The sequence below is a fragment of the Anomaloglossus baeobatrachus genome, chromosome 8, assembly GCF_048569485.1.
Source record: "Anomaloglossus baeobatrachus isolate aAnoBae1 chromosome 8, aAnoBae1.hap1, whole genome shotgun sequence".
Taxonomy (NCBI): Eukaryota; Metazoa; Chordata; class Amphibia; order Anura; family Aromobatidae; genus Anomaloglossus; species Anomaloglossus baeobatrachus.
In genome coordinates, this window is record NC_134360.1 from 261,073,175 (window position 1) to 261,100,887 (window position 27,713).

Here is a 27,713-nt window from a genome sequence, read left to right on the forward strand (position 1 = left end):
TCCCTTCTCACCCCTGGATGGTGTTGTAAGGTTGAGGTACCTATTGCTGGTACAGGGCTGGAGCCTGACATGCTGTTTTTCCTTCCACATCCCCTTGGGGGTTCTGTGGAAGTGGGATCCTGCCGGCCTCAAAGCTCTGTCGCCGGGCTCCATCCACAGACCCATCAGAACCTGATGGATACGGAGCAGGAGTACCATCAGGGACCGGGCCCTGCATCATACAGGTACTCTGTGTCCCCGGCAGGCACAGACACACTCCGGGCTGGCTGGGTGTTGTAGTGCGCCGGGGACCGTACACTGAGCTGGTGTTCCTACAGTCATCTGGGGGACTTTGTGTTCTGGGAACGCAGCGCCGACCCTCACTGGACCGGGCGGCGCTGCTGTGACTTGTGGTGCGCCGGGGATACGCCGACCGCGCTTTTACGGCGGCGGCGTTTATAACTCTAGTCCCCGGCTTTTGGGCCTAGGACGCCGGCAGCTCCGATCGTTCCCGCCCCCACCCTGTCAATCAGGGTAGGGGAGAGACGCTGTTTCACGGCAGCGAGGAGGGCTGGAGCCTGATTTACATGCTCCAGCCCTCACACTAGGCACAGAGGGAGCAGGCTTCCCGCTCTTGGTCAGGAACGCCCAGGGCCCGCCCCCCTTCTTCCCTCAGGACGCCGGCAGCCATTACATGCATGGCTGGCTGGAAGAAGGACGCAAGGCTCTGGGAGACCTAGACTGAGGGGCTTTGGAAGACCACACACCCGCTCTTTAGCGGGCGGTAAGCGGCTTTTCAGCTGGCCCCTCTAGTGCCTCAGTGTATGTTAGTGTATTGTGTCACTGGACATAGAGATTTATTGATTTCTTGCACTGTGAGGTCGCTTCCTGGCTGAATACCCCAGATCGCTCTGAGGGAGCAGCAGCATGTCATCCACAAGACGCAAAGCTGCCAAGGCTAGGGCTGTGTGCACTGTGTGTGCTGCTTGTGGGACTGCTCTACCAGCAGGTTCCAAAGACCCCCATTGTGTGCAATGCTCAGATCCGGTGCTGCTTCGCCAGCCGGAGTCAGGAGAGATAGTGACCCAGGCTGAGACGCCTGTAAGTCCTGCCCCGGTGTCAGGGTCAGACTTTGCAGTTTTTGCGGTTAATATGTCGGTGACTATGGCAAAAATCCTGGAAACTTTGCAATCCATGCCTGGGGCTCAGTCTATGGACACGGCGAGGTCTATGTCCTCTAACCCTCCGCAGTTGGATTTAATCCAGACTGCAAGGGGGTCCCCGGCCTCTCAGGATGAGTATGATGACTCAGATGATTGCCCCAGCCACCCCAAGCGGGCTCGCTGGGAAAGACCCTCAACGTCATCACACTGCTCAGGGTCTCAGCGCAATCAGTCTCCCTGTGATGTGTCTGAAGAGAGTGATCAGGAGTCTAATCCTGGAACCCCTCTCAATCTGGATACCCCGGATGGGGACGCCATGGTAAACGATCTTATCTCAGCCATCAATAGGCTGTTAGATATTTCTCCCCCAACCCCTTCAGCAGAAGAGGCAGCGGCAGAGCAGGAGAAATTTCGTTTCCTCTATCCCAAGCGTAAATTAAGTGCTCTGTTGGATCACTCTGACTTCAGAGAATCAATCCAGAAACACGATGCTCATCCAGAAAAGCGTTTCTCTAAACGTTCTAAGGATACACGTTATCCTTTCCCCCCTGAGGTGGTCAAGCGCTGGACCCAGTGTCCAAAGGTGGATCCCCCGATTTCCAAACTTGCAGCTAGATCCATAGTTGCAGTGGAAGATGGCGCTTCACTTAAAGATGCCAATGACAGACAGATGGACCTTTGGTTAAAATCTGTCTATGAAGCTATCGGCGCGTCGTTTGCTCCAGCATTCGCAGCCGTATGGGCGCTACAAGCTATTTCAGCTGGTTTAGCGAAAGTGGATGCTATCTTACATCCAGCGGTGCCGCAAGTGGCGTCCCTTACCTCGCAGATGTCCGCGTTTGCGTCTTACGCTATCAATGCGGTCCTAGAATCTACCAGCCGCACCTCAATGGCGTCTGCCAATTCGGTAGTTTTGCGCAGGGCATTGTGGTTAAAGGACTGGAAAGCAGATGCTGGTTCCAAAAAATGTTTAACCAGCTTGCCTTTGTCTAGAGAAAGACTGTTTGGCGAGCCATTGGCTGACATCATTAAACAGTCCAAGGGTAAAGACTCCTCTTTACCCCAGCCCAGATCAAGCAAACCTCAGCAGAGAAAGTGGCAGCAGAAGTTTCAGTCCTTTCGAGGTTCGGGCAAAACACAATTCTCCTCGTCCAAAGGGACTCAGAGGACGCAAAGAAACTCAGATTCCTGGAGGGCTCATTCACGCCCCAAGAAAGCAAATGGAGGAACCGCTTCCAAAGCGGCTACCTCATGACTTCCAGTCCCCTCCCTCCGCATCTCCGGTCGGGGGCAGGCTCTCCCGCTTTTACGACACTTGGATGTCACAGGTCAAAGACCGGTGGGTGGCGGACATTTTGTCGCGCGGGTACAGAATCGAGTTCAGTTCTCGTCCTCCAGCTCGGTTCTTCAGAACCTCCCCACACCCAGACCGTGTAGATGTCCTGCGGCAGGCGGTGGACTCCCTAAGAGCGGAGGGAGTAGTGGTTCCTGTACCGTTTCAGGAACAAGGGAGAGGGTTTTACTCCAATCTCTTTGTGGTGCCAAAAAAGGACGGCTCATTCCGTCCTGTTCTGGACCTAAAACTGCTCAACAAACATGTACACGCCAGACGGTTCCGGATGGAAACCCTCCGTTCTGTCATTGCCTCAATGTCTCAAGGAGACTTCCTTGCCTCAATAGACATCAAGGATGCTTATCTCCACGTGCCAATTGCTACAGAACATCAACGTTTTCTACGTTTTGTGATAGGAGACGACCATTTTCAGTTCGTAGCTCTGCCATTTGGTCTGGCGACAGCCCCACGGGTCTTCACCAAGGTCATGGCGGCGGTGGTAGCAGTCTTGCACTCTCAGGGACACTCGGTGATCCCTTACCTAGACGATCTACTTGTCAAGGCACCCTCTCAAGAGGCATGCCAACTCAGTCTACAGGCTACGCTGGAGACTCTCCAGACTTTTGGATGGATCATCAACTTTCCAAAGTCAAATCTGTCACCGACACAGTCACTAACGTATCTTGGCATGGAGTTTCATACTCGAGCAGCGAGAGTGAAGCTTCCGCTAAACAAGCAGCGGTCCCTACAGACAGGGGTGCAATCGCTCCTTCAGGGCCAGTCGCACCCCTTACGGCGCCTCATGCACTTCCTAGGGAAGATGGTGGCAGCCATGGAAGCAGTTCCCTTTGCGCAGTTTCATCTGCGTCCACTTCAATGGGACATTCTCCGCCAATGGGACGGGAAGACGACTTCCCTAGACAGGAAAGTCTCTCTTTCCCAGACGGCCAAGGACTCTCTGCAATGGTGGCTCCTTCCCACCTCATTGTCTCAGGGAAGATCCTTCCTGCCCCCATCCTGGGCAGTAGTCACGACAGATGCGAGTCTGTCGGGGTGGGGAGCAGTGTTTCTACACCACAGGGCTCAGGGGACGTGGACTCAGCAGGAGTCCACCCTTCAGATCAATGTTCTGGAAATCAGGGCAGTGTATCTTGCCCTACTGGCCTTCCAACAGTGGCTGGAAGGAAAGCAGATCCGAATCCAATCGGACAACTCCACAGCGGTGGCATACATCAACCACCAAGGAGGGACGCGCAGCCGGCAAGCCTTTCAGGAAGTCCGGCGCATTCTGAATTGGGTGGAGGACACAGCATCCACCATATCCGCGGTTCACATCCCAGGCGTAGAAAACTGGGAAGCAGACTTCCTCAGTCGCCAGGGCATGGACGCAGGGGAATGGTCCCTTCACCCGGACGTGTTTCAGGAAATCTGTCGCCGATGGGGAGTGCCGGACGTCGACCTAATGGCGTCTCGGCACAACAACAAGGTCCCGGCATTCATGGCGCGGTCGCGAGATCAAAGAGCGCTGGCGGCAGACGCCTTGGTGCAAGATTGGTCGCACTTCCGCCTCCCATATGTATTCCCGCCTCTGGCACTCTTGCCCAGAGTACTACGCAAGATCAGATCCGATTGCAGCCGCATCATACTCGTCGCCCCAGACTGGCCGAGGAGATCGTGGTATCCGGATCTGTGGCATCTCACGGTCGGCCGACCGTGGTCGCTTCCAGACCGTCCAGACCTGCTGTCTCAAGGGCCGTTTTTCCATCAGAATTCTGCGGCCCTGAACCTGACTGTGTGGCCATTGAGTCCTGGATCCTATCGTCAACAGGATTATCCCAGGGAGTGGTAGCCACAATGAGACAAGCTAGGAAGTCAACTTCTGCTAAGATCTACCACAGAACGTGGAAGATTTTCTTAACCTGGTGCTCTGCTCAGGGAGTGTCTCCCTGGCCATTTGCATTGCCCACTTTTCTATCTTTCCTGCAATCAGGGTTGGAAAAGGGCTTGTCGCTCGGCTCCCTTAAAGGGCAAGTCTCGGCACTATCCGTGTTTTTTCAGAAGCGTCTAGCACGTCTTCCTAAGGTGCGCACGTTCCTGCAGGGGGTCTGTCATATTGTGCCCCCGTACAAGCGGCCGTTGGATCCATGGGATCTGAACAGGGTACTAGTGGCTCTCCAGAAGCCGCCCTTCGAGCCTCTCAAAGAAGTTTCTTTTTCTCGCCTGTCACAGAAAGTGGCGTTTCTTGTTGCGATCACATCGCTTCGGCGAGTGTCTGAGCTGGCTGCTCTGTCATCCAAGGCTCCCTTCTTGGTGTTCCACCAGGACAAGGTTGTGCTGCGCCCCATTCCGGAGTTTCTCCCTAAGGTCGTATCCTCGTTTCATCTTAATCAGGATATATCATTGCCTTCCTTTTATCCTCATCCGGTTCACCGGTATGAAAGGGACTTGCGTTTGCTAGATCTGGTGAGAGCACTCAGGATCTACATTTCCCGCACGGCGCCCATGCGCCGTTCCGATGCACTTTTTGTCCTTGTCGCCGGTCCGCGCAAGGGGTTGCAGGCTTCTAAAGCCACCTTGGCTCGATGGATCAAAGAACCAATTATAGAGGCCTACCGTTCTGCTGGGCTTCCGGTTCCTTCAGGGCTAAAAGCCCACTCAACCAGAGCCGTAGGTGCGTCCTGGGCATTACGGCACCAGGCTTCGGCTCAACAGGTGTGTCAGGCGGCTACCTGGTCGAGTCTGCACACGTTCACCAAGCATTATCAGGTGCATACCTATGCTTCGGCGGATGCCAGCTTAGGTAGAAGAGTCCTGCAGGCGGCAGTGACATCCCCGTAGGGGGGGGCTGTTTTGCAGCTCTAACATGAGGTATTTCTTTACCCACCCAGGGACAGCTTTTGGACGTCCCAATCGTCTGGGTCTCCCAATAGAGCGCTGAAGAAGAAGGGAATTTTGTTACTTACCGTAAATTCCTTTTCTTCTAGCTCTTATTGGGAGACCCAGCACCCGCCCTGTTGTCCTTCGGGATTGTTTTTTGCTGTTTGCGGGTACACATGTTGTTCATGTTGAACGGTTTTTCAGTTCTCCGATGTTACTCGGAGTTAATTTGTTTAAACCAGTTGTTGGCTTCCTCCTTCTTGCTTTGGCACTAAAACTGGAGTACCCGTGATACCACGGGGGGGTATAGCCAGAGAGGGAGGGGCCTTGCACTTTTAGTGTAGTGCTTTGTGTGGCCTCCAGAGGGCAGTAGCTATACCCCAATCGTCTGGGTCTCCCAATAAGAGCTAGAAGAAAAGGAATTTACGGTAAGTAACAAAATTCCCTTCTTTTTAATCTGAAACCCAAACCTTTCTATAACGTTTATCTGCCAAAAAAACTATAAGTATTGATCGTTCTCCCTCTACGGGTTACTTTATAGAAATCTACTAAAATATCCATTTGCTATTAAAAATAAACCTGAAGACGGAATAAGCACAAACAATAATCAGTTATTCCGAGAACCCATCAAAGCTGTAATTGTCACTTCCGTGATCTTATTGAGGCGCGATCAATTTCCACTCGTAACATTTTGACTTTTTCTGACTTTTTGTTTTATCAAAGGGGAAAACCAATTAAGTTGCCAATAGATTGTGAGAGATGTTTTTGCACATAACAAAACGTAACCTATATTTGTAACTAATCTCCCTTCGGCTAATGTCATTCACGAGCTGTGTCCCTTCTTATTTAGTTGCATTGACTTGGATAAATATACCGGCAGTGGAAGGCTGGTAGCCATGTCAATTGTCAGCCTCAGTGTTTAAAAGTAGAACCCAACATAAAGGGGTATTCTAATCTGTGCCATCACTTTCCGATCGGCGAGTGCCCAACCTCTGAAACCCCCGCTAATCTTGTGGACAGAGGGTATCGCCCCTTCTAACTTTCCCTGCACATTTCTATAGGGGATCTCTAGCGCCGCTCCATTCAACTAGGGGCTCATGCAGACGTCAATAACATTCATTCTGAGCCCTGATTGTCCGCAGGTCTCGCAACCCAAACTTGAGGCTGTCAAGCTCCGATGGGGAGGCCAGCGGACAATCCGTGCATTGTGGACTGTTTTTTCAGATGTCTGCATGTGCCCTAAATGTGTGGCCAAGAGCGCCACGGTGCAGGAAACACTTGGGATGTAGCGCTAAACCAACGCCACAGTACGCTTTAATTTTGGTGCTACCTTTAGTGTAGGATTCCGTGATCTTTACACATTTTGTATATCGTACCTATATGAGCGGATCGAGCTCCATATAAAGTGACAAATAACCGTAAACTTGTGCAAAGGTTCCGGCAGAGGGAACGGCTTCTGTCTGACATTAGCTTTACAGTTCTGAGAAAGCGTACAACTGTTACACCTGGGCTTTCTATACAGCATCCCTCATCTGAAGGACACCCTCCATGCCTGCGCCCCTGGATGTATTGGGGGGCACTCTTGGAGGGTAACACCTTTTTTTTTTTAAATGACACTGGTGCTATAAATGATTTTTGAATTTGCTTGATTCCTGTGAGTGTTTTTATTTTTTGTATCCAGATTATAACTCCAGTTGAATGTCTATTTTGTTCCAGTTTTATCTTCCTGTAAATATGTTCCTGGCTGGGAGAGAGCTGGCGTTCGGAGGAGAGCGAGGCGGGCTTCATTCATAGCTAAGGGTCTTCTCCTCCAATTCTCCGAGCTCTCCACCTGACCGTCTCTGAAGCATTATGTATTGCACCCCTGTGGAAGCACAGACACTTGTGTAGGGTGACAGCACAAAGCTAAATCTTACTCACTGAACCTCCTCGGAGACCCTAACTCGTGTCTGTGTTTCTTCTGTTTTTACCTCCTCTTGTGTCATCCTTCATCAAAGGACCCTTCCCGAAAAGAGATGCAACCATTTCACTGTTACAGCTCCTGTGGCCGCGACGCTTTGTGCCCGGGTTACTCTCTCCGTTAACCATGTCTAAGATTAGGCTCTTAACGGACAACGCTGTTCTTAGAAGGGGAGACTGGGTCATCTGTGGTCAACTTTTTTTTTTTTTTTTGTCCAGGGAAGAAAGGGGTTCAACAGAACACAACGCATTTTTATGTATAAAACAGTATTTCTTATTTATAATAAATTGAATATTTGTAACCCCTTATAATACGCAAGTTGTGTATTCCTTCCACCTTCTAGTCCATGTGTCTCTACACATCAGATTTATGGCCTATGCTTGAAGGGAACCAGCCAGCAGGGTTTTCATATATAAGTAAAGCCGGGGCTATACTGGCTCTAGGATGCTGAATGTAAGCAGAGCTTCTGTTCTGAGATTGGAGGTTTTATTTCTGAAATATGTGCAAGTAAAGTTCCAGCAATGCACGGCTATTTGATTGACAGGTGCAACAGGAAGGGAATATGTGGGTCTCTCTATTCCTGCCCCTCTCCGGCCTTTCTCCACTGTCTCTGTCATAGACGTTGATTTCAGCACAGGCAGGTAGACGGGGCGGGAATAGATAGCAAGACCTGACCCTGACCTTACTTTATATATGAAAATCCTGCTGGTTGGCTCCCTTTAAAGAGGACCTGTTGCCAGTTTTTGCTGTTATTTTATTCCCGCTGGGCCTCGGAGTGTTCCAGTTTTTGTTGTCTCAGATCCGTTATAAGATTCCACAGATATGGGCACTTTTTAGTGCTAATTGTTTAGATTTTTAGAAAGTGTGTGTGGCTTGCAGGATAATTATGCAGAGCAGCCTAAAGACACGCCCCCAGATGTGAGCCACACCCCCTTAGTACAGACTATAACAATTAGCACTTCATAAAAAGGCTCCTATCTCTGTAACTGTATGGAAGAATTGAAAATAACACAAAAACTGGAATACTCCGGGAGCTGTGCGAATAAAAAAGAAAGTGAAAACTAGCCACATTTGACTTAATCACGGGTCCCCTTTAAGAGGCATGTGCTCCTTTAGTGCATTTGGCAAATCTTTCAAATGCCGCACACCACCACGGGAAACATTGGTCAGAATTTAAATACTGCCTAATCTGTTGACGGGCCCTTTGTAACATAACCGGATGTCATTTAGGATGAACGTGTGCTTTTCCATCACAAACCTGGTGTGAACAGGGCCTAAGTCCTGTATGGCCACACAGGGTTACAGTTTTGGATTTCTGGTCTATAGGCGCCCCATCCGGTTTTCTTTGGGGAGAGGGTGTAAGGTTTCAGAGACTCCAAGCAAAGATTTTCACGTTCACTGAAAGCGGAACGGTCACCAGATTCTCATATTTAGGAATTTAAATTCATTAGAGGTCTTTGAAGTGATGAGGCAGTTGTACGTACTCTGTCACAATGGCCGTATAATCACAATGTTAGGGCGGCGTTACACCACCGTGGATTCACTCATCTGAGAGAATGAGGTCTATTGTGCTAGTGACTCTCCGATCAAGCTCTGATCTGAGCCTCCGCATAGTATCCTCCAATTCTCTCCTGGATGAGAGACTCTTGGCACACTGTGAGAAGATGGAGAACAACATTTCTCCATTATGTGACTCAGCGGAAATCTGACTGCACTCGGATGACATCGGAGTGCAGGCCGATGTTTTCCACACACCTATAGACTTTAATGGGTGCGTTGCATCCAATTTCCAAACTAAATCGCAGCATGCGGCAGTTGATTTATTTATTTATTTTTTTTTTTCTGACAGATTCAGTGAAAAATATCAGACCATTGAGTAACATTGGTCTGAGTGCTATCTGATAAAAATTGGATATCACGCCTCTGATTTATACGCTTGTGACCCTGCCCTTTAAAATAATCAATTTGTGATCAAGAGGAAGTCCTCATGAGTCAAACATTATTCAATCTCTGCTCACCCTGCCTTACTGACAACTGCAGCTTGTACTGAGCAATGTGAGATCTCAGCAGGGAGGAGGGCCACTGAGGAACTGTCAATCAGGTTAGTTGGGCGGAGACTGTGTATACATTTCCATAAAAATATTATCCAGACTTTCTACATTTATTTTAAAAGTACCCCAGGCACGTGAGGTCTAAGGCCAGGGTCACACGAGCGCCTGCACTCTCGAGAAAGAATTGGCCCGATTATGCTAATGATTGATCAGTGTGTGAGACGAGTGTCATTTAGGCCCCTTTCAGAGGTCAGTGTTTCAGGTACGTGTGATATCAATTGTCTGCTGCACCTTGACTGGTTTTAGTAAAAAGGAGGGGACCCCATGTCTTTTCAGATTTAAAATAAAAATAAGCATGGGATCCCCTGTATTATAATAACCAGCAAAGGACCAGCAGAGAACTGAGGGTTGCAGCCCGCAGCTGCTGCTCTTCCTGTGCTGGATATGAAAATTGGGGGGGACCCCACGTCATTTTTTTATTTTTTAAATTAAAAATGCCGCAAAACCGTGGCCAAGCGAGCGATCTCACATGGATGTCACACTGATGCCCATACTGGTACACGAGGCTTGCACTTGTTTAAACACGGACGTCTGAAAGGGGCCTAACTGTGATCGGAGTCTCTCGCACAGGAGAACAGGTGAGGAGTAGATGGAGAACTTCATTTCTCCATTGTCTGTATCCGTGTAAATTGTACTGCATTTGCCTGTCATTGGAGTGCAGTCCGAAGTGTTTCACACACTCATAGACTTGAATGGGTGTGCGCTGTCTGATATGTGCTGCCACTAACAGCATTCTGCAATTTATTTAATTTCTCATGCTGAATCGGCATAAGAAAAAAAAGAAGCGCTGGTCGGCACGGCCTCATAGTATAATATTGGTGTGTAGGCGATCAGATAAAACATTGGAAAGCCATGACCTGTGTGATACGCTCATGTGAGCGCGCCCGGATACATGCATTATACGGTATATACTGTAGTTTGTATGTGGAATCTGGTGACTTTACATTTTGAAGACCTCCACTGATGTTCTGCCGTGGATTAGCCAATGCCATGTAGCCCCCTGTAAAATGCGCTGATAGACTCCAAGTAAAAAGTGTCGCTCGGATTATAAAATAAAACTTAAAGCCCCCTTCGTTTGTTGAATTTGCCATGTTTTACCTGGGACATAGTGTAAATACATGAATCGTTGATGACTATATTGATTGCCATAGAGGAGGAATGAGCCACTCTCAGCTCTGATATCGCTATATAAGTAAGTACACCTCCAGCACAAACCCTAGAGGCCCTGGCTTGCCTACCCGTTATCGGAAGATACCGTCTCCCCAGAAAATGCTTGAAGACACTAAAGTAAACTCGATTTGCTTTACATGATGCACCGAAGGGGCCACAGGCTCCAAAAAGGCCCCTCCTTATAGCCCCTCTTATAAAGGATGAGGCTGCAGTACAGGGGACTCCATACTACAAATTCCATAATACGACGCTTTCAGATTGGGCAACCAGCCTCTCTATACTATGCCGCGTGCACAGCGTGTTCATACTGTTCAGTAGGGATTAATGGGTGTGGGTACTGCTCTATAATTCAGCCGGAGGATGGGGCTGGAGGCGGAGGCGGCGTTCTTTACGTAGTAGTGTCAAGCAGGTTAAAACGCATCTCCTGGCGCAGGGACAGGGTGTTCCCGATATAGCTGTACATTATGTGACTGATGTCAGATCGCCGGCCCTCAGATCACAATATTTGCTTGCTTTTTATAAGCTCATCTTGGCAGCAACAACGTGAGCTAATGCCTGTGCCCTGCTATGGGCTAATCTATCGGGTTCAGACACATCCTTATATTGTGGACTGTTCATCAAGTCACTTTAGGTCATGTTCCCAAGTGCTAAATATATAATCTATATTTTATATATATATATATATATATATATATATATATATTTCTTCGGCGCTCCATTGGGAGACCCAGACGATTGGGTGTATAGCTACTGCCTCCGGAGGCCACACAAAGCATTACACTAAAAAGTGTAAGGCCCTTCCCCTTCTGGCTATACACCCCCAGTGGGATCACTGGCTCACCAGTTTTCTGCTTTGTGCGAAGGAGGTCAGACATCCACGCATAGCTCCACTGTTTAGTCAGCAGTAGCTGCTGACTCTATCGGATGGAAGAAAAGAGGGCCCATACTAGGGCCCCCAGCATGCTCCCTTCTCACCCCACTTGCGGTTTGTAAGGTTGAGGTACCCATTGCGGGTACGGAGGCTGGAGCCCACATGCTGTTTTCCTTCCCCATACCCCTGAGGGGCTCTGAGGAAGTGGGATCTTACCGGCCCCCAAGCCCTGAGGCCGGGCTCCATCCACAGACCCAGTGAACCTGCTGGATACGGAGCTGGGTACCGTTCAGGGACAAGGCCCTGCAACTTTCAGGTACTCTGTGTCCCCGTACAGACAGGCACGCACACGCCAGGCTTGCTGGGTGTGTTAGTGCGCCGGGGACAGTAGCGCTGCACGCTGGGATTTGAGTCACAGCAGCTTAGCTGTGTGACTTCATGTGCTGGGAACTACCGCGCCGGCCGCTCTCGGAGCGGCGGCGCGGCTGGGACTTGTAGTGCGCCGGGGACTTGGCGCCGACCGCGCTTTTACGGCGGCGGCGCTTATAAATTTAGTCCCCGGCTTTTGCGGCCTAGCTCCGCTTCGTTCCCGCCCCCTCCCTGTCAATCAGGGAATGGGACAGACGCTGTGCAATCGTCAGCGCCGAGGGCTGGAGCCTTATTTACATGCTCCAGCCCTCTCACTAGGCACAGTGGGACGCAGTTTCCCGCTTTTGGTCTGAGCACGCCCAGGGCCCGCCCCCCCCTCCACAGGACGCCGGCAGCCATTCCTGCATGCAGTCTGGCTGGAGGACGGACACAGGCTCTGGGAGACCCGGACTAGGGATTTCTGGCGACCACACACCCGCGTTTAGCGGGCGGTAAGCAGCACATTAGTGCTGGCCCCACTAGTGCCACAGTGTTGTATTGGTGTACTTTTTCCTGTACCAGATATATATTTATATATATTCTGCACTGTAAGGTCGCTTCTTGGCTGTATACCCTATATTGCTCTGAGGAGACAGCAACATGTCATCCACAAAACGCAAGGGTGCCAAGGCACGGGCTGTATACACTGCTTGTACAGCATGTGGGGCTAATCTACCAGCAGGCTCCAACGACTCTCATTGTGTGCAATGTTCAGTCCCAGTGGCACTTCGTCAGCCAGAGCCTATGGTGGTGGTAGCCCAGGCAGAGACGCCTGTGAACCCTGCCCCGGTGACGGGGACAGAATTTGCAGTCTTTGCTGATAAAATGTCTGTGACTATGACAAAAATCCTGGAGACCTTGCAGTCCAGGCCAGTTGCTCAGACCATGGACACTGCTGTGTCTATGTTCCCCGGTCCCCCTCAGTTGGAACTAATCCGTACTTCAAGGGGGTCCCAGGCATCACAGGCTGAGGGCTCTGACTCTGATGACAGTCCCAGGCCGCCTAAGCGAGCTCGCTGGGAGAGACCCTCCACGTCATCACGTGGGTCAGGGTCTCAGCGAGAAGAGTCTCTATATGATGAGACAGAGGTGGGTGATCAGGAGTCTGGTCCTGACACCGCACTCGATTTGGATACGCCAGATGGTGACGCCACGGTAAATGACCTTATAGCGGCCATCAATAGGCTGTTGGACATTTCTCCCCCAGCCCCTTCAGCAGAGGAGGCAGCAGCCCAGCAGGAGAAATTCCATTTCCTGTATCCCAAGCGTAAATTGAGTACTTTTCTGGACCACTCTGACTTCAGAGAATCAATCCAGAAACACCATGCTAATCCGGACAAGCGTTTTTCCAAACGTCTTAAGGATACACGTTATCCCTTTCCCCCTGACGTGGTCAAACGCTGGACCCAGTGTCCAAAAGTGGACCCTCCAATATCCAGGCTTGCAGCTAGATCCATAGTTGCAGTGGAGGATGGGGCTTCACTTAAAGATGCCAATGACAGACAGATGGACCTTTGGTTGAAATCTGTCTATGAAGCTATCGGCGCGTCGTTTGCTCCAGCATTCGCGGCCGTGTGGGCGCTCCAAGCTATTTCAGCTGGTCTGGCACAGGTGGACTCTTTCATACGTCCAGCGGTGCCGCAAGTGGCGTCCTTAACTACGCAAATGACTGCGTTTGCGACCTACGCTATCAATGCGGTACTGGACTCTACGAGCCGTACCTCAATGGCATCCGCCAACTCTGTAGTTTTGCGCAGAGCCTTGTGGTTAAAAGAATGGAAAGCAGATTCTGCTTCTAAAAAATGTTTAACCAGCTTGCCATTATCTGGAGACAGACTGTTTGGTGAGCAATTGGCGGAAATCATTAAACAGTCCAAAGGTAAGGACTCTTCCTTACCCCAGCCCAGATCAAGCAAACCTCAACAGAGGAAGTGGCAGTCAAAGTTTCGGTCCTTTCGAGGCTCGGGCAAGCCCCAATTCTCCTCGTCCAAAGGGACTCAGAAAGAGCAAAGGAACTCTGATTCCTGGCGGACTCACTCACGCCCCAAGAAAGCAACCGGAGGTACCGCTTCCAAGGCGGCTGCCTCATGACTTTCGGCCGCCTCCCTCCGCATCCTCGGTCGGTGGCAGGCTCTCCCGCTTTTGCGACATTTGGCTGCCACAGGTCAAAGACCGGTGGGTAACAGACATTTTGTCTCACGGGTACAGGATAGAGTTCAGTTCTCGTCCTCCGCCTCGGTTCTTCAGAACTTCCCCACATCCCGACCGAGCAGATGCCCTTCTGCAGGCGGTGCATTCTCTAAGAGCAGAAGGAGTGGTGGTCCCTGTTCCTCTTCGGGAACAAGGACAAGGTTTTTACTCCAATCTCTTTGTGGTGCCAAAAAAGGACGGCTCATTCCGTCCTGTTCTGGACCTAAAACTGCTCAACAAGCATGTGAACGCCAGGCGGTTCCGGATGGAATCCCTCCGCTCAGTCATTGCCTCAATGTCTCAAGGAGATTTCCTAGCATCAATAGACATCAAAGATGCTTATCTCTACGTGCCGATTGCTACCGAGCACCAACGCTTTCTACGCTTCGTGATAGGAGACGACCATCTTCAGTTCGTAGCTCTGCCATTTGGTCTGGCGACAGCCCCACGGGTGTTCACCAAGGTCATGGCGGCAGTGGTAGCAGTCTTGCACTCTCAGGGACACTCTGTGCTCCCTTACTTGGACGATCTACTTGTCAAGGCACCCTCTCAGGAGGCATGCCAACTCAGCCTGAATGTTGCACTGGAGACTCTCCAGACGTTCGGGTGGATCATCAACTTCCCAAAGTCAACTCTGTCACCGACCCAATCACTGACGTATCTTGGCATGGAGTTTCATACTCTCTCAGCGATAGTGAAGCTTCCGCTGGACAAGCAGCGGTCACTACAGACTGGGGTGCAGGCTCTCCTTCAAAGTCAGTCGCACTCCTTAAGACGCCTCATGCACTTCCTCGGGAAGATGGTGGCGGCAATGGAGGCGGTTCCGTTTGCGCAGTTTCATCTGCGCCCACTTCAATGGGACATTCTCCGCCAATGGGACGGGAAGTCAACATCCCTGGACAGGAAAGTCTCCCTTTCCCAGACGGCCAAGGACTCTCTGCAGTGGTGGCTTCTTCCCACCTCATTATCACAGGGAAGATCCTTCCTACCACCGTCCTGGGCGGTGGTCACGACAGACGCGAGTCTGTCAGGGTGGGGAGCAGTTTTTCTCCACCACAGGGCTCAGGGTACGTGGACTCAGCAAGAGTCCACCCTTCAGATCAATGTTCTGGAAATCAGAGCAGTGTATCTTGCCCTACTAGCCTTCCAGCAGGGGCTGGAAGGAAGGCAGATCCGAATTCAGTCGGACAACTCCACAGCGGTGGCATACATCAACCACCAAGGGGGGACACGCAGTCGGCAAGCCTTCCAGGAAGTCCGTCGGATTCTGATGTGGGTGGAAGCCACGGCCTCCACCATATCCGCAGTTCACATCCCCGGCGTAGAAAACTGGGAAGCAGACTTCCTCAGTCGCCAGGGCATGGACGCAGGGGAATGGTCCCTTCACCCGGACGTGTTTCAGGAAATCTGTCGCCGCTGGGGATGGCCGGACGTCGACCTAATGGCGTCCCGGCACAACAACAAGGTCCCAACCTTCATGGCACGGTCTCGCGATCACAGAGCTCTGGCGGCAGACGCCTTAGTGCAAGATTGGTCGCAGTTCCGGCTCCCTTATGTGTTTCCACCTCTGGCACTCTTGCCCAGAGTGCTACGCAAGATCAGATCCGACTGCAGCCGCGTCATACTCGTCGCCCCAGACTGGCCAAGGAGGGCTTGGTATCCGGATCTGTGGCATCTCACGGTCGGCCAACCGTGGGCACTACCAGACCGACCAGACTTGCTGTCCCAAGGGCCGTTTTTCCATCGGAATTCTGCGGCCCTGAACCTGACTGTGTGGCCATTGAGTCCTGGATCCTAGCGTCTTCAGGATTATCCCAAGGGGTCGTTGCCACCATGAGACAGGCTAGGAAGCCCACGTCCGCTAAGATCTACCACAGAACGTGGAGGATATTCTTATCCTAGTGCTCTGCTCAGGGAGTGTCTCCCTGGCCATTTGCATTGCCTACATTTCTTTCTTTCCTGCAATCTGGGTTAGAAAAAGGTTTGTCGCTCGGCTCCCTTAAAGGGCAAGTCTCGGCGCTATCCGTCTTTTTTCAGAAGCGTCTAGCACGACTTTCTAAGGTACGCACGTTCCTGCAGGGGGTTTGTCATATCGTACCCCCGTACAAGCGGCCGTTAGATCCATGGGATCTGAACAGGGTACTAGTTGCCCTCCAGAAGCCGCCCTTCGAGCCTCTGAGGGAGGTTTCACTTTCTAGACTATCACAGAAAGTGGCTTTTCTGGTAGCGATCACATCTCTTCGGAGAGTGTCTGAGCTAGCAGCGCTGTCATCCAAGGCTCCCTTCCTGGTCTTCCACCAGGACAAGGTAGTGCTGCGCCCCATTCAGGAGTTTCTCCCGAAGGTGGTATCCTCTTTTCATCTTAATCAGGATATCTCTTTGCCTTCTTTTTGTCCTCATGCAGTTCATCGGTATGAGAAGGATTTACATTTGTTAGATCTGGTGAGAGCACTCAGAATCTACATTTCCCGCACGGCGCCCCTGCGCCGTTCGGATGCACTCTTTGTCCTTGTCGCTGGTAAGCGCAAAGGGTCGCAGGCTTCTAAGGCCACCCTGGCTCGATGGATCAAAGAACCAATTCTTGAAGCCTACCGTTCTGCTGGGCTTCCGGTTCCATCAGGGCTGAAGGCCCATTCTACCAGAGCTGTGGGTGCGTCCTGGGCATTACGACACCAGGCTACGGCTCAACAGGTGTGCCAGGCAGCTACCTGGTCGAGTCTGCACACTTTCACCAAACATTATCAGGTGCATACCTATGCTTCGGCGGACGCCAGCCTAGGTAGAAGAGTCCTGCAGGCGGCAGTTGCCTCCCCGTAGGGGAGGGCTGTCTTCGCAGCTCTAACATGAGGTATTCTTTACCCACCCAGGGACAGCTTTTGGACGTCCCAATCGTCTGGGTCTCCCAATGGAGCGCCGAAGAAGAAGGGAATTTTGTTACTTACCGTAAATTCCTTTTCTTCTAGCTCCTATTGGGAGACCCAGCACCCGCCCTGTTGTCCTTCGGGATTTTTGGTTGTTTTCGGGTACACATGTTGTTCATGTTAAATGGTTTTCAGTTCTCCGATGTTACTTCGGAGTGAATTTGTTTAAACCAGTTATTGGCTTTCCTCCTTCTTGCTTTTGCACTAAAACTGGTGAGCCAGTGATCCCACTGGGGGTGTATAGCCAGAAGGGGAGGGGCCTTACACTTTTTAGTGTAATGCTTTGTGTGGCCTCCGGAGGCAGTAGCTATACACCCAATTGTCTGGGTCTCCCAATAGGAGCTAGAAGAAAAGGAATTTACGGTAAGTAACAAAATTCCCTTCTTTTTTTTAAATTAGTATTTCAGGCTTTATATAGAATCCCATAGTGGGGGGAAAAATGCACAATACAATTGTGTCTATAAATTACCTGAGCTTTTAAAAAATGCAAATTTTCTGCACCCAGAAAATGAAGTAAAAAACTCCCCAAAAAAACATTGATTCTATGTGTGTACATGGCCCTAGCCTAGTATCCGTTTTTCTGATAAAGGTTGGCAGTGGGCTCATAAAATGCTCACATCAACATCAGACTTGACTTTTCAAATACAATAAATAGCTATTTTGACACATTTTTTCAAGGTAAGTACACCAGCCTCCACAGGTTCTAGAATGTGCGCAGTTTACATTGTGAAAGCTGGTGATCGCTCTGCTTTAAGCACGCTATAATTGACTTTTTTGCAAAGTTAAATATCCACCGTGTAACAGGTGCGTGTCCGGCCTCTGGAGCCCTCACACATTGGTAGATCATTCAGGTGTTGACTTCAGGAATCGGTGATGAGGTGGCCATGGCTCACATTTTATGAGAATTACAGAGTAGGGCGAGGAAGCAAAGCGCCACCGCGTCTCCAGTGATCTCCATAATGAAAGCAGCCACCGATCGTTAGAAATGCACGAGAAGGGGATCTGGGGGCCACGCTACCAATAGGGGCAAGTCTCCGAAGTAAATATGATATATGGGATTGGGATTACTTTTTTACGATAAACAGATTCTCGCTTCATTATAATTTAGTAGTTTTAGGCTTTTGTGACCTTCGGCAAATTTATATGTAGTTTGTAATTTCTCCTTGTAGCTACATAAGATATCACATAAAATGGGCTTTATTACAAACTAGTTAGCAGCTACCGGTTCGTACTTGGGCACATTGTAAGTTAAGAAAAAAAAAAAGTAGTGGATAGCCCCTTTAACCCTTTAGAAGTAGCCATGTACACTGGAGATCAAAATTAGAGGACACACAATTTCCTAAATGTTGCGGTCATTGCGTCGTCCTATGTGATTATGTCCTAACAGGAGGAAACTCGCAGGATTTTATGCTTATTTTATTTATTGTGAAGCAATGTAAATGAGATAAATGAAGAAGAACACTGATCAAAACTAGAGAACACTTTCAGATCCCTGCAAGTTATTGGTGGTAATGTGGCACCTGGTGCTAATTTCCTTAATTATCTGACAAACCCGATGTAACGGGCAGCCTAACTTTTGCATTGACTTTGCATAAATGCTATGCCATTCCAAAGTGACTGAAACCCTCCAGCAGCATGTTGTCCAGACAAAGACCAATAGGGTGACCCTATCAGCCAAAGCAAGAGAAGTTGGTTGTTCCAAGTCTGTGATTTCGAGAATGTTCTATTTTATGAACCATTGACTTGACTTAATGGCAGTACAGGAAAATGAATGTGTTGATTCCCAATCCAGATAAGCTCTAAGCAGAAGTCTCCATTTAACATTCAGATGCCGTATAGGATTTTGCTTCCTAACCCCTGTGGGCGCTTTTCAGAAACTGCAAGTGGCTCCTGTGCCGCCCCGGAGGCCTCTGATGTCACGGGCGGTGGCTCTGAGTAGGGATGTGGCTGTACCGGGCGACAGGCTTTTGTAATCGGGAGTAAAAATATTTAAAAAGGGAAAGCGAGAAAAAAGAGGTTGTGACGCCAGTTGGGATGTTCGGCTGTGGTATGGCCGGCACTCCTGGTGGGCCCCAGATGTTAGGTGGTGATGCGCAGTGCCAGAGGGTTGTCCTCTCCCCCCCCCCCCCAGCTAGGGCTGGTTCCTGGGGATGTTGAGGTAGGGATGGGGCAGCCGGGAATAAATCAGTCAGAGACAAGACAGGAGCTTTTACTGAAGCTCTGTAGAGCAGTCTGGAATGTTCTTTTCAGCCTTACAATATGTGGTGGTTTTCCCTGCCCCGATGGGAGTTTGGCTTCTCTGCTGTGTGGTGATAGTACACTCTGCCACTATTTTCCTATCTGGGAATAGGGATCTTGGGATTTCTTAAGGCCCCTTTACACGCTGAGACTTTCTAGTGATCCCACCAGCGATCCCAACCTGGCCGGGATCGCTACAAAGTCTCTGGTGAGCAGTCAAACAGGAAAACCTGGCCAACGACGCAACAGCGATCCGGACCTGCAGAACGACCTCGCTAGTCATTGGGGACGTTGTAAAGCAGCTTTTTGAAAGGGAAGTCGCTAACGAAGTCGCTGTAAAGTCCCCTGTTCACACTAAAACTTTGCTGCACAGCGGGAAACAAAGGACCAAAGAATGGTCCTGAACGATTTGTAGCGATCAGCAACTTCACAGCGGGAGCCAGGTCGCTGATGTGTTTCACACACTGCAATGTCGCTGGGGAGGTCGCGATTACGTCACAAAACCGGTGACGTTACAGCGATGTCGTTTGCGATGCTGCAGTGTGTAAAGCCACCTTAAGACAAGAACAATCTGGACTGATTATCCCTTCTGGCGAGCGGTGACTGGAATCCGGAAGGAAGACTCTCTACTTCTTCTAGAAGCTTCCTGACTCACACGAGCCACTGGGCTCCCAGGAAAATGTCACTGCCCCTTATAAAAAGGCTGCAGTCTCTCAGTTCAGTCACCGATCTTGAAGGCAATGGTGTCCTAGGGACTGATACCCTGAAAAGTGCAGCTGCCGCTCCAGAGGTTTCTGAAAATCCCCTCAGAGCAGGATGTCTCCTCAGTACGCGCCTCACCTCACACGACGACAAACTGCTCCTGACTGAAATGTGCCTCACGCTAAGCTCCTCCCCTTTCTCCTTTTAGGGCTCATCACTCAAGTGTTGGTTTTCTCTCAAGTGACAACCCACTTAGGCCTCTTTCACACGTCTGTCTCCGGCCTGCCGACTCCCTGCCCCTGCCGACTCCCTGCCCCTGCTGACTCCCCGCCCCTGCTGACTCCCCGCTGCTGCTGACTCCCTGCCCCCACCGACTCCCTGCCCCCACCGACTCCCCGCCCTGCTGACTCCCCGCCCCTGCTGACTCCCCGCCCCTGCTGACTCCCCGCCCCTGCTGACTCCCCGCTGCTGCTGACTCCCTGCCCCCACCGACTCCCTGCCCCCACAGACTCCCCGCCCCCGCTGACTCCCCGCCCCTGCTGACTCCCTGCCCCCACCGACTCCCTGCCCCCACCGACTCCCTGCCCCCACCGACTCCCCGCCCCTGCTGACTCCCCGCCCCTGCTGACTCCCCGCCCCTGCTGACTCCCTGCCCCCACCGACTCCCTGCCCCCACCGACTCCCCGCCCCTGCTGACTCCCCGCCCCTGCTGACTCCCTGCCCCTGCTGACTCCCCGCTGCTGCTGACTCCCTGCCCCCACCGACTCCCTGCCCCCACCGACTCCCCGCCCCTGCTGACTCCCCGCTGCTGCTGACTCCCTGCCCCCACCGACTCCCTGCCCCCACCCCTGCTGACTCCCTGCCCCCACCCCTGCTGACTCCCTGCCCCCACCCCTGCTGACTCCCTGCCCCCAATGACTCCCCACCTCTGCTGACTCCCTGCCCCCACCGACTCCCCGCTGCTGCTGCTTCCCGCCCCTGCCGACTCCCCGCCCCTGCTGACTCCCCGCTGCTGCTGCTTCCAGCCAATGCCGACTCCCTGCCCCCACCCCTGCTGACTCCCTGCCCCCACCGACTCCCCGCCTCTGCTGACTCCCCGCTGCTGCTGCTTCCAGCCAATGCCGACTCCCTGCCCCTGCTGACTCCCCACTGCTGCTGCTTCCAGCCCCTGCCGACTCCCTGCCCCCACCCCTGCCGACTCCCTGCCCCCACCCCTGCCGACTCCCTGCCCCCACCGACTCCCCGCCCCTGCTGACTCCCTGCCCCCACCGACTCCCTGCCCCTGCTGACTCCCTGCCCCCACCGACTCCCCGCTGCTGCTGCTTCCCGCCCCTGCCGACTCCTCGCCCCTGCTGACTCCCCGCTGCTGCTGCTTCCAGCCAATGCCGACTCCCTGCCCCCACCCCTGCTGACTCCCTGCCCCCACCGACTCCCCGCCTCTGCTGACTCCCTGCTGCTGCTGCTTCCAGCCAATGCCGACTCCCTGCCCCTGCCGACTCCCCACTGCTGCTGCTTCCAGCCCCTGCCGACTCCCTGCCCCCGCCCCTGCCGACTCCCTGCCCCCGCCCCTGCCGACTCCACGCCCCTGCCAACTACCGGCCCCTGCCGACTCCCCGCTGCTGCTGCTTCCAGCCAATGCCGACTCCCTGCCCCTGCTGACTCCCCACTGCTGCTGCTTCCAGCCCCTGCCGACTCCCTGCCCCCACCCCTGCTGACTCCCTGCCCCCGCCCCTGCCGACTCCCCACCCCTGCCGACTCCCTGCCCCCGCCCCTGCCGACTCCACGCCCCTGCCAACTACCGGCCCCTGCCGACTCCCCGCTGCTGCTGCTTCCAGCCAATGCCGACTCCCTGCCCCTGCTGACTCCCCACTGCTGCTGCTTCCAGCCCCTGCCGACTCCCTGCCCCCACCCCTGCCGACTCCCTGCCCCTGCCGACTCCCCGCTGCTGCTGCTTCTAGCCAATGCCGACTCCCTGCCCTCACCCCTGCCGACTCCCCACCCCTGCCGACTCCCCACCCCTGCCGACTCCCTGCCCCCCGCCCCTGCCGACTCCCCGCTGCTGCTGCTTCCAGCCCCTGCCGACTCCCCGCTGCTGCTTCCAGCCCCTGCCGACTCCCCGCCCCTCCCGACTCCCCGCCCCTGCCGACTCCACGCCCCTGCCGACTCCACGCCCCTGCCGACTCTCCACCCCGCCAACTCCCCGCTGCTGCTGCTTCCAGCACCTGTCGACTCCCCGCCCCTGCCGACTCCCCGTTGCTGCTGCTTCCCGCCCCTGCCGACTCCCCGCCCCTGCCAACTCCCCGCTGCTGCTGCTTTCGGCCCCTGCCGACTCCCCGCTGCTGCTGCTTTCGGCCCACAGTGGAGTGAATATGTGATGAGCATAATGAGCGGGGGTCGGAAGCAAGTGCCAGCTGCGTCAGAGACCGCAGGGCTGGAGAAGGTAAATATAGAAGTACCTTTTAATTCACAGACACGTGTGTTTTCTTCGGTGTGTTACACGGATCACATCCGTGCAGTCCGTGTGACACCCGTGATGCTGGAGAAAAACAGACATGTCTACATGTGGAGTACACGGGCACACGTATGCTCCCCAGGAACACACTGTCCATGGCAAAACACACGTGAGCGCAGACCCACTGATTTTAATGGGTCTACGTGTGCCCATGTCTCTGGCACGTGAGGAAACGGACCAAACACGTACCAGAGACACGGACGTGTGAGGGAGGCCTAAGGGAGTGTATGAAATGTGTGTTTTGTTGAGAGCAGCAGAGAAAACCAAACTCACTAAGGCGATACATGTAATACAGATGGCAATACACGCGGTTATCTGTGGCGGCTAGGCGCAGGGCACTCCACTGCGGTGTCGGCCATCATTGCTCACACATAGGAGGCGGCTCTGGAGCCAGATTGTTCATTAACACCTCATAACTCTATCAGAGAAGACAATCGCATCACATTTTGAGCTGATGCTGTAAAAAGTAAGTACATCCTGTTACTGTATGATTAGAGAAATCCTCGGGGTTAATAATGGCTTTCAGCTGAGAAAAGTCGCACAATTTCACCTCCTGTTTTTTGTAAATCCACCAGAGATACGGGGCTTTTCATTTGATGCTAATGTTATTTGCCTTTAATAAAGGGGCGTGCGTGGCTCACAGGATTGTACAGGTGAGCAGCCGAAATACAGGCGTCTTCAGAATCCTTAGGCTCGTAGGTAAAGAACAATAATTGACACTAAACAATAAGGCCCATATCACAAAAGCTGCAAGAAAAGTTTTGCGCCTTTTGATGTTTTTATGTCATTTTGAATCTGGTCCTGTGAAGTGGGTGCATCTGGGGAGAAGTCGAGGAGAGATGTGGCGTGGCCATGCCCTCCTGCCCAAGCCGGCAGACGTTTTGGCATTTTGTGTGGCAGAATTGCTACTGAGCAGCATTTCTGGAGCCTTGATCAGAAGCTCACGCCACTTAGAAAATGCGTGAAATTTATTAAGTGGCGTACACCTCTTAACGAATTTGGCGCCTTCTACTCCTGCAAGTTGGTGTAGCGCAAATGAGCCCCTTAGTGTTTTTCACTGCAGCTTATAGGTCCACTTCCCTTACTGTTACATTGACGGTCTATCCGTAGGATATGTCATCAATTTTTGATTGGCCGAGGTGTGACACCCGGCACTTACACCCGCCACCCCCGCTGATCAGATCTTCTCGGTGCTGTCGTCAGTTCCGGAGCTGCTCCGTCTTCTGACAGTGGCTACAGCCGGGTGCTGCACTTTCGCTTGCCATTGATTTGAGTCAGAGGCGGATGTGCAGTTCCCGGCCATGGCCGCTATCAGAAGACGGAGCAGCTCCGGAACTGAGCATTTCCTGCTGCCGCCAGTGTTTCCAGGAGCAGCTGATCAGGGGAAGGGGGGTGCAGGGTGTCGGACCCCGACCGATCAGACATTGATGACCTGTCCTAAGGATAGCCCATCAATATAAAAATAGTGGATACCCCTTTAAATGCACTCTGTATTCTTATGGACTCTGCACGCTGTAGACGTCCAGGGGGCAATATCTATGTAACGTGAATGAAACTGAAATCACTAGGAGGCACAGTATGGCTTGTAGCAATCTATGGGGGCTTTTATGGATTTATACAAAACAGTACTAATATGGCCGGGGTCATTGGTCCTATCTTTTCCTAAACTGATAGGTAATGCTTCCCACCCTTGTACAGTAATAGGATGGGGCGCGTCTTCCGCTTATTCATAGTGTCTGATGGTGACAGCAGAATGTTTTCGGAAGCTTCCAGTCCATTTTGCTGTTTACACCTGTTTACTTCTTGTATCCGCAGGGCAGGCAATCTTTGCAGAGGGAGCGCCTCGCCCCAGCCTTGTCTGCCTTCCCTGCAGGCATGTTCTCAGCCGGGTGTCATTCCTGTGACCGCTGCAGCAATCATTACCTAAGTGTCTGAGTCACTCGTTCTTCCTGTCTGCGGCCCACATATCGCTATCACATACAGTGGAGCAGCACCTGAGGGCATCAATATCACACTCGGGTCCTCCGGTAATGCCAACGCCCCGTGTTATTGTATGACTTTTATCCCTTTGACAACAGATTTCTATAGTGCACGGGTGGTTGGGAATATCCTAAGACGGCCGTGAGGGTGGACAATATCGGATTCGGAGTCCACCGATTGCAGGTGGCGCACACAGCAGCCTGCAGTCTGCGGGTGTAAGACCTTTTCAGATCCTAGGCTGGTTAATTATCTGGACCACTCCAGCTCTATTAACTGCCGTTGTATGAGGAAGAAAAATCTTTCCTAAAATAAGTGTCTCATAAAATTCTTAACCCTTCCAACTCCCTCATACACATGCATGCTTCACTTGGCCGAGCCAGCATGTATTCTGTATGGGGAGGGAGGAATAAGCTCTCAAACTTATCTGTCCAGAGAATAAATGGATTGGCAAGTTGAATCCCGTAGCCTGATTCTGGTGTCGGGGGAAGTCAGTACACCCCATACACACGAATCGGTCAGTCTGATGGTCCCACACAAATCGGCAGGTTCAGTCAACATTTATCTGACTAGGACAACCCCTTCTGATTCTACATATTTTCTCCAGATAAAATAGTCTATAGTCACCTAACGTACCGGCGCCGTTCCAGCGGAGGTGCGGCTCGCCGTGTCGGGGCTGTGATGTCACACGAGCCCCATGTCCAATCAGCTCCAGCTTCCTTCTCCCCGCCTTCGGACCAAACAAGTTAATCAACAGGAAGTGAGAGGCAGCTGCAGCGACCACGTTCTGTTGATTAACGCGTTTGGTCCAAAGACGGGGAGAAGGAAGCAAAGCTGATTGGACATGGGGCTCACATAACATTAAAACGCCCTGTACACCTATGTAAGGGTACGGGAGGCGAGTATAGGCTTCATTATTTCACCCCGGGGCAAACATATGGAATCAGAACCCCTTTAAGGCCAACTTTGCAGATGTGTTAATGAAAATTGATCTGTTTAATTAATTTGGCTATTGTTTGTCCAAGATTCCTTACCATTACTGATATATAGCATTTTTTATATAAATACTATAAAGCCATGTTCCCATATAACATAAATACTGCATTTTTGTGCAGAAAATCTCCTATGTACTGTCCAAGCTGAGAGGATGTGATTTCCCGAAACTCCTGCCCTCTGGGCCTTTTTTGGTTCGTTTTTTCCCATAGGCTTCTATGGAGAGCCTGAAAAAATGCATGTAAAAAACACAATTGGGTTTTTAAGTGCAGAATTAAAGCTTTTCTGTATTAAAAATGTAGCTATTGACTAGAAAGGCTCAAAAACGCAAAAAGAATTGACCTGCTGCATCTTCAACAACGCAGCCAAGATGCCCAGTGCGGACAGCAACATAGAAACCTCATAGACTTTGTTGGGAGAAGGAAATGCGTGTGTATGGGTGCATCTTTGTGACCTCAAAAAATTCACCAAAAAGCAGTAAAAGATGCAGTGTGTGAATTGTGAACACAGCCTAAGGCGTGGAGGTGGAAGGAAGGAATGAAGCCACAGCACGGTGGAGGCTGCACAGGGATTTTGAGAGGGGCACCTGCAGAAAACATAAAAAGCAGAAAAAAAATGTATTTATGCTCCATGTGAACAAGGTGTTATAATGCTATATTTTGACAGTCTCTATGTAGGGACTACTTCATACGTCTGTATAGGCCCCCTTCACACGTCTATATAAAGCACATGTGAAACAATGGTACAAGTGTCGTCAATGTTGTAGATCCGTGCGTCCGTTTTTTCCATCAGTGTTTTCCCGGTATGGATAAAGAATAAATGACTCAGCCTCTCCTATACTTTGCAATGTTAAATACACACAGATGAGACGGAGACGTCATCCGCGTGCTGTACGTATTTTTCACGTACCCATAGACTTGTATTGGCCCTTGTCATCTGTGCAGCCGGAAAATAAATCGGACATGTCTTTGTGTGGTTTGCACAGATTCATGGTCCATGTAAAAACACAGACGTGTGAGCAGCCCCGTAGGTTATAATGTGTACATTAAGTGTGGTATGTGTGAAAACAAAAAACAGATGCCACAAGCACCAGAAACACGAGCGTGTGAAGGGGCCTAAGATATTGGGAATCCATTGATCTGCGATCGCCTGTGTTCGGCCGGACAACCCCTGGCGCACACGGAGCAGGTTGGATGCAGGATCTAGTGTGTGCCTGTGAAATAGGGAAGGGTTGGGCTGTTATTCAGAGCGTGAGTCACAACAGAAGAGCTTTGTGTCTGTAATGAGTCAGGTTACAGCGAACTCATAAAACACACCTGAAGGAGCGAGAAGCCGCCAGACTGAGGGTGCAGGGTGCACAGCGCAGTACCCCGAAACAACCCGAGCAACCTCAACACCTGAAGGAGCGAGAAGCCGCCAGACTGAGGGTGCAGGGTGCACAGTGCAGGACCCCGAAACAACCCGAGCAACCTCAACACCTGAAGGAGCGAGAAGCCGCCAGACTGAGGGTGCAGGGTGCACAGCGCAGGACCCCGAAACAACCCGAGCAACCTCAACACCTGAAGGAGCGAGAAGCCGCCAGACTGAGGGTGCAGGGTGCACAGCGCAGGACCCCGAAACAACCCGAGCAACCTCAACACCTGAAGGAGCGAGAAGCCGCCAGACTGAGGGTGCAGGGTGCACAGCGCAGGACCCCGAAACAACCCGAGCAACCTCAACACCTGAAGGAGCGAGAAGCCGCCAGACTGAGGGTGCAGGGTGCACAGCGCAGGACCCCGAAACAACCCGAGCAACCTCAACACCTGAAGGAGCGAGAAGCCGCCAGACTGAGGGTGCAGGGTGCACAGCGCAGGACCCCGAAACAACCCGAGCAACCTCAACAGGATGGTGCTATGGAGGAGCCCGGACCCCGCGCTGATCCTGCTGCTCCCACTGCTGGGGTTACTGTCTCTGGATTCTACTACGTCGTCCATAGATGGTGAGCATCAAGATTCTCCTTTTGGTTCTGGGAATGGGTCATCATGTACAATGGGATCCACTGAATCCTTATGAGCCGCGCTTCTGCTTTCTATGAGCGCAACTCGCACATACAGTCGTATGAAAAGGTTTGTGCACCCCTATTAATGTTACCCTTTTTTCTTTATAACAATTTGGGGTTTTTGCTATTTCAGTTTCATATATCTAATAACTGATGGACTCCGTAATATTTCTAGATTGAAATGAGGTTTATTGAACTAACAAAAAATGTGCAATCCACATTTAAACAAAATTTGACCGGTGCATAAGTATGGGCACCCTTATCAATTTC

The 27,713-nt window shown here is 51.7% G+C and overlaps 1 protein-coding gene across 1 annotated transcript in view; it reads left to right on the forward strand.

Moving 5' to 3' along the window:
* Nucleotides 1-26,699: 26,699 nt before the first annotated feature.
* Nucleotides 26,700-27,713, forward strand: part of LAMC2 (laminin subunit gamma 2) — an 81,931-nt gene continuing 80,917 nt past the window's right edge. Inside the window, exon 1 of the mRNA XM_075320610.1 lies at nucleotides 26,700-27,383. Coding sequence (XP_075176725.1) covers nucleotides 27,290-27,383 — 94 coding nt within the window. The 5' untranslated portion in view covers nucleotides 26,700-27,289. The remainder of the gene's footprint in view (nucleotides 27,384-27,713) is intronic.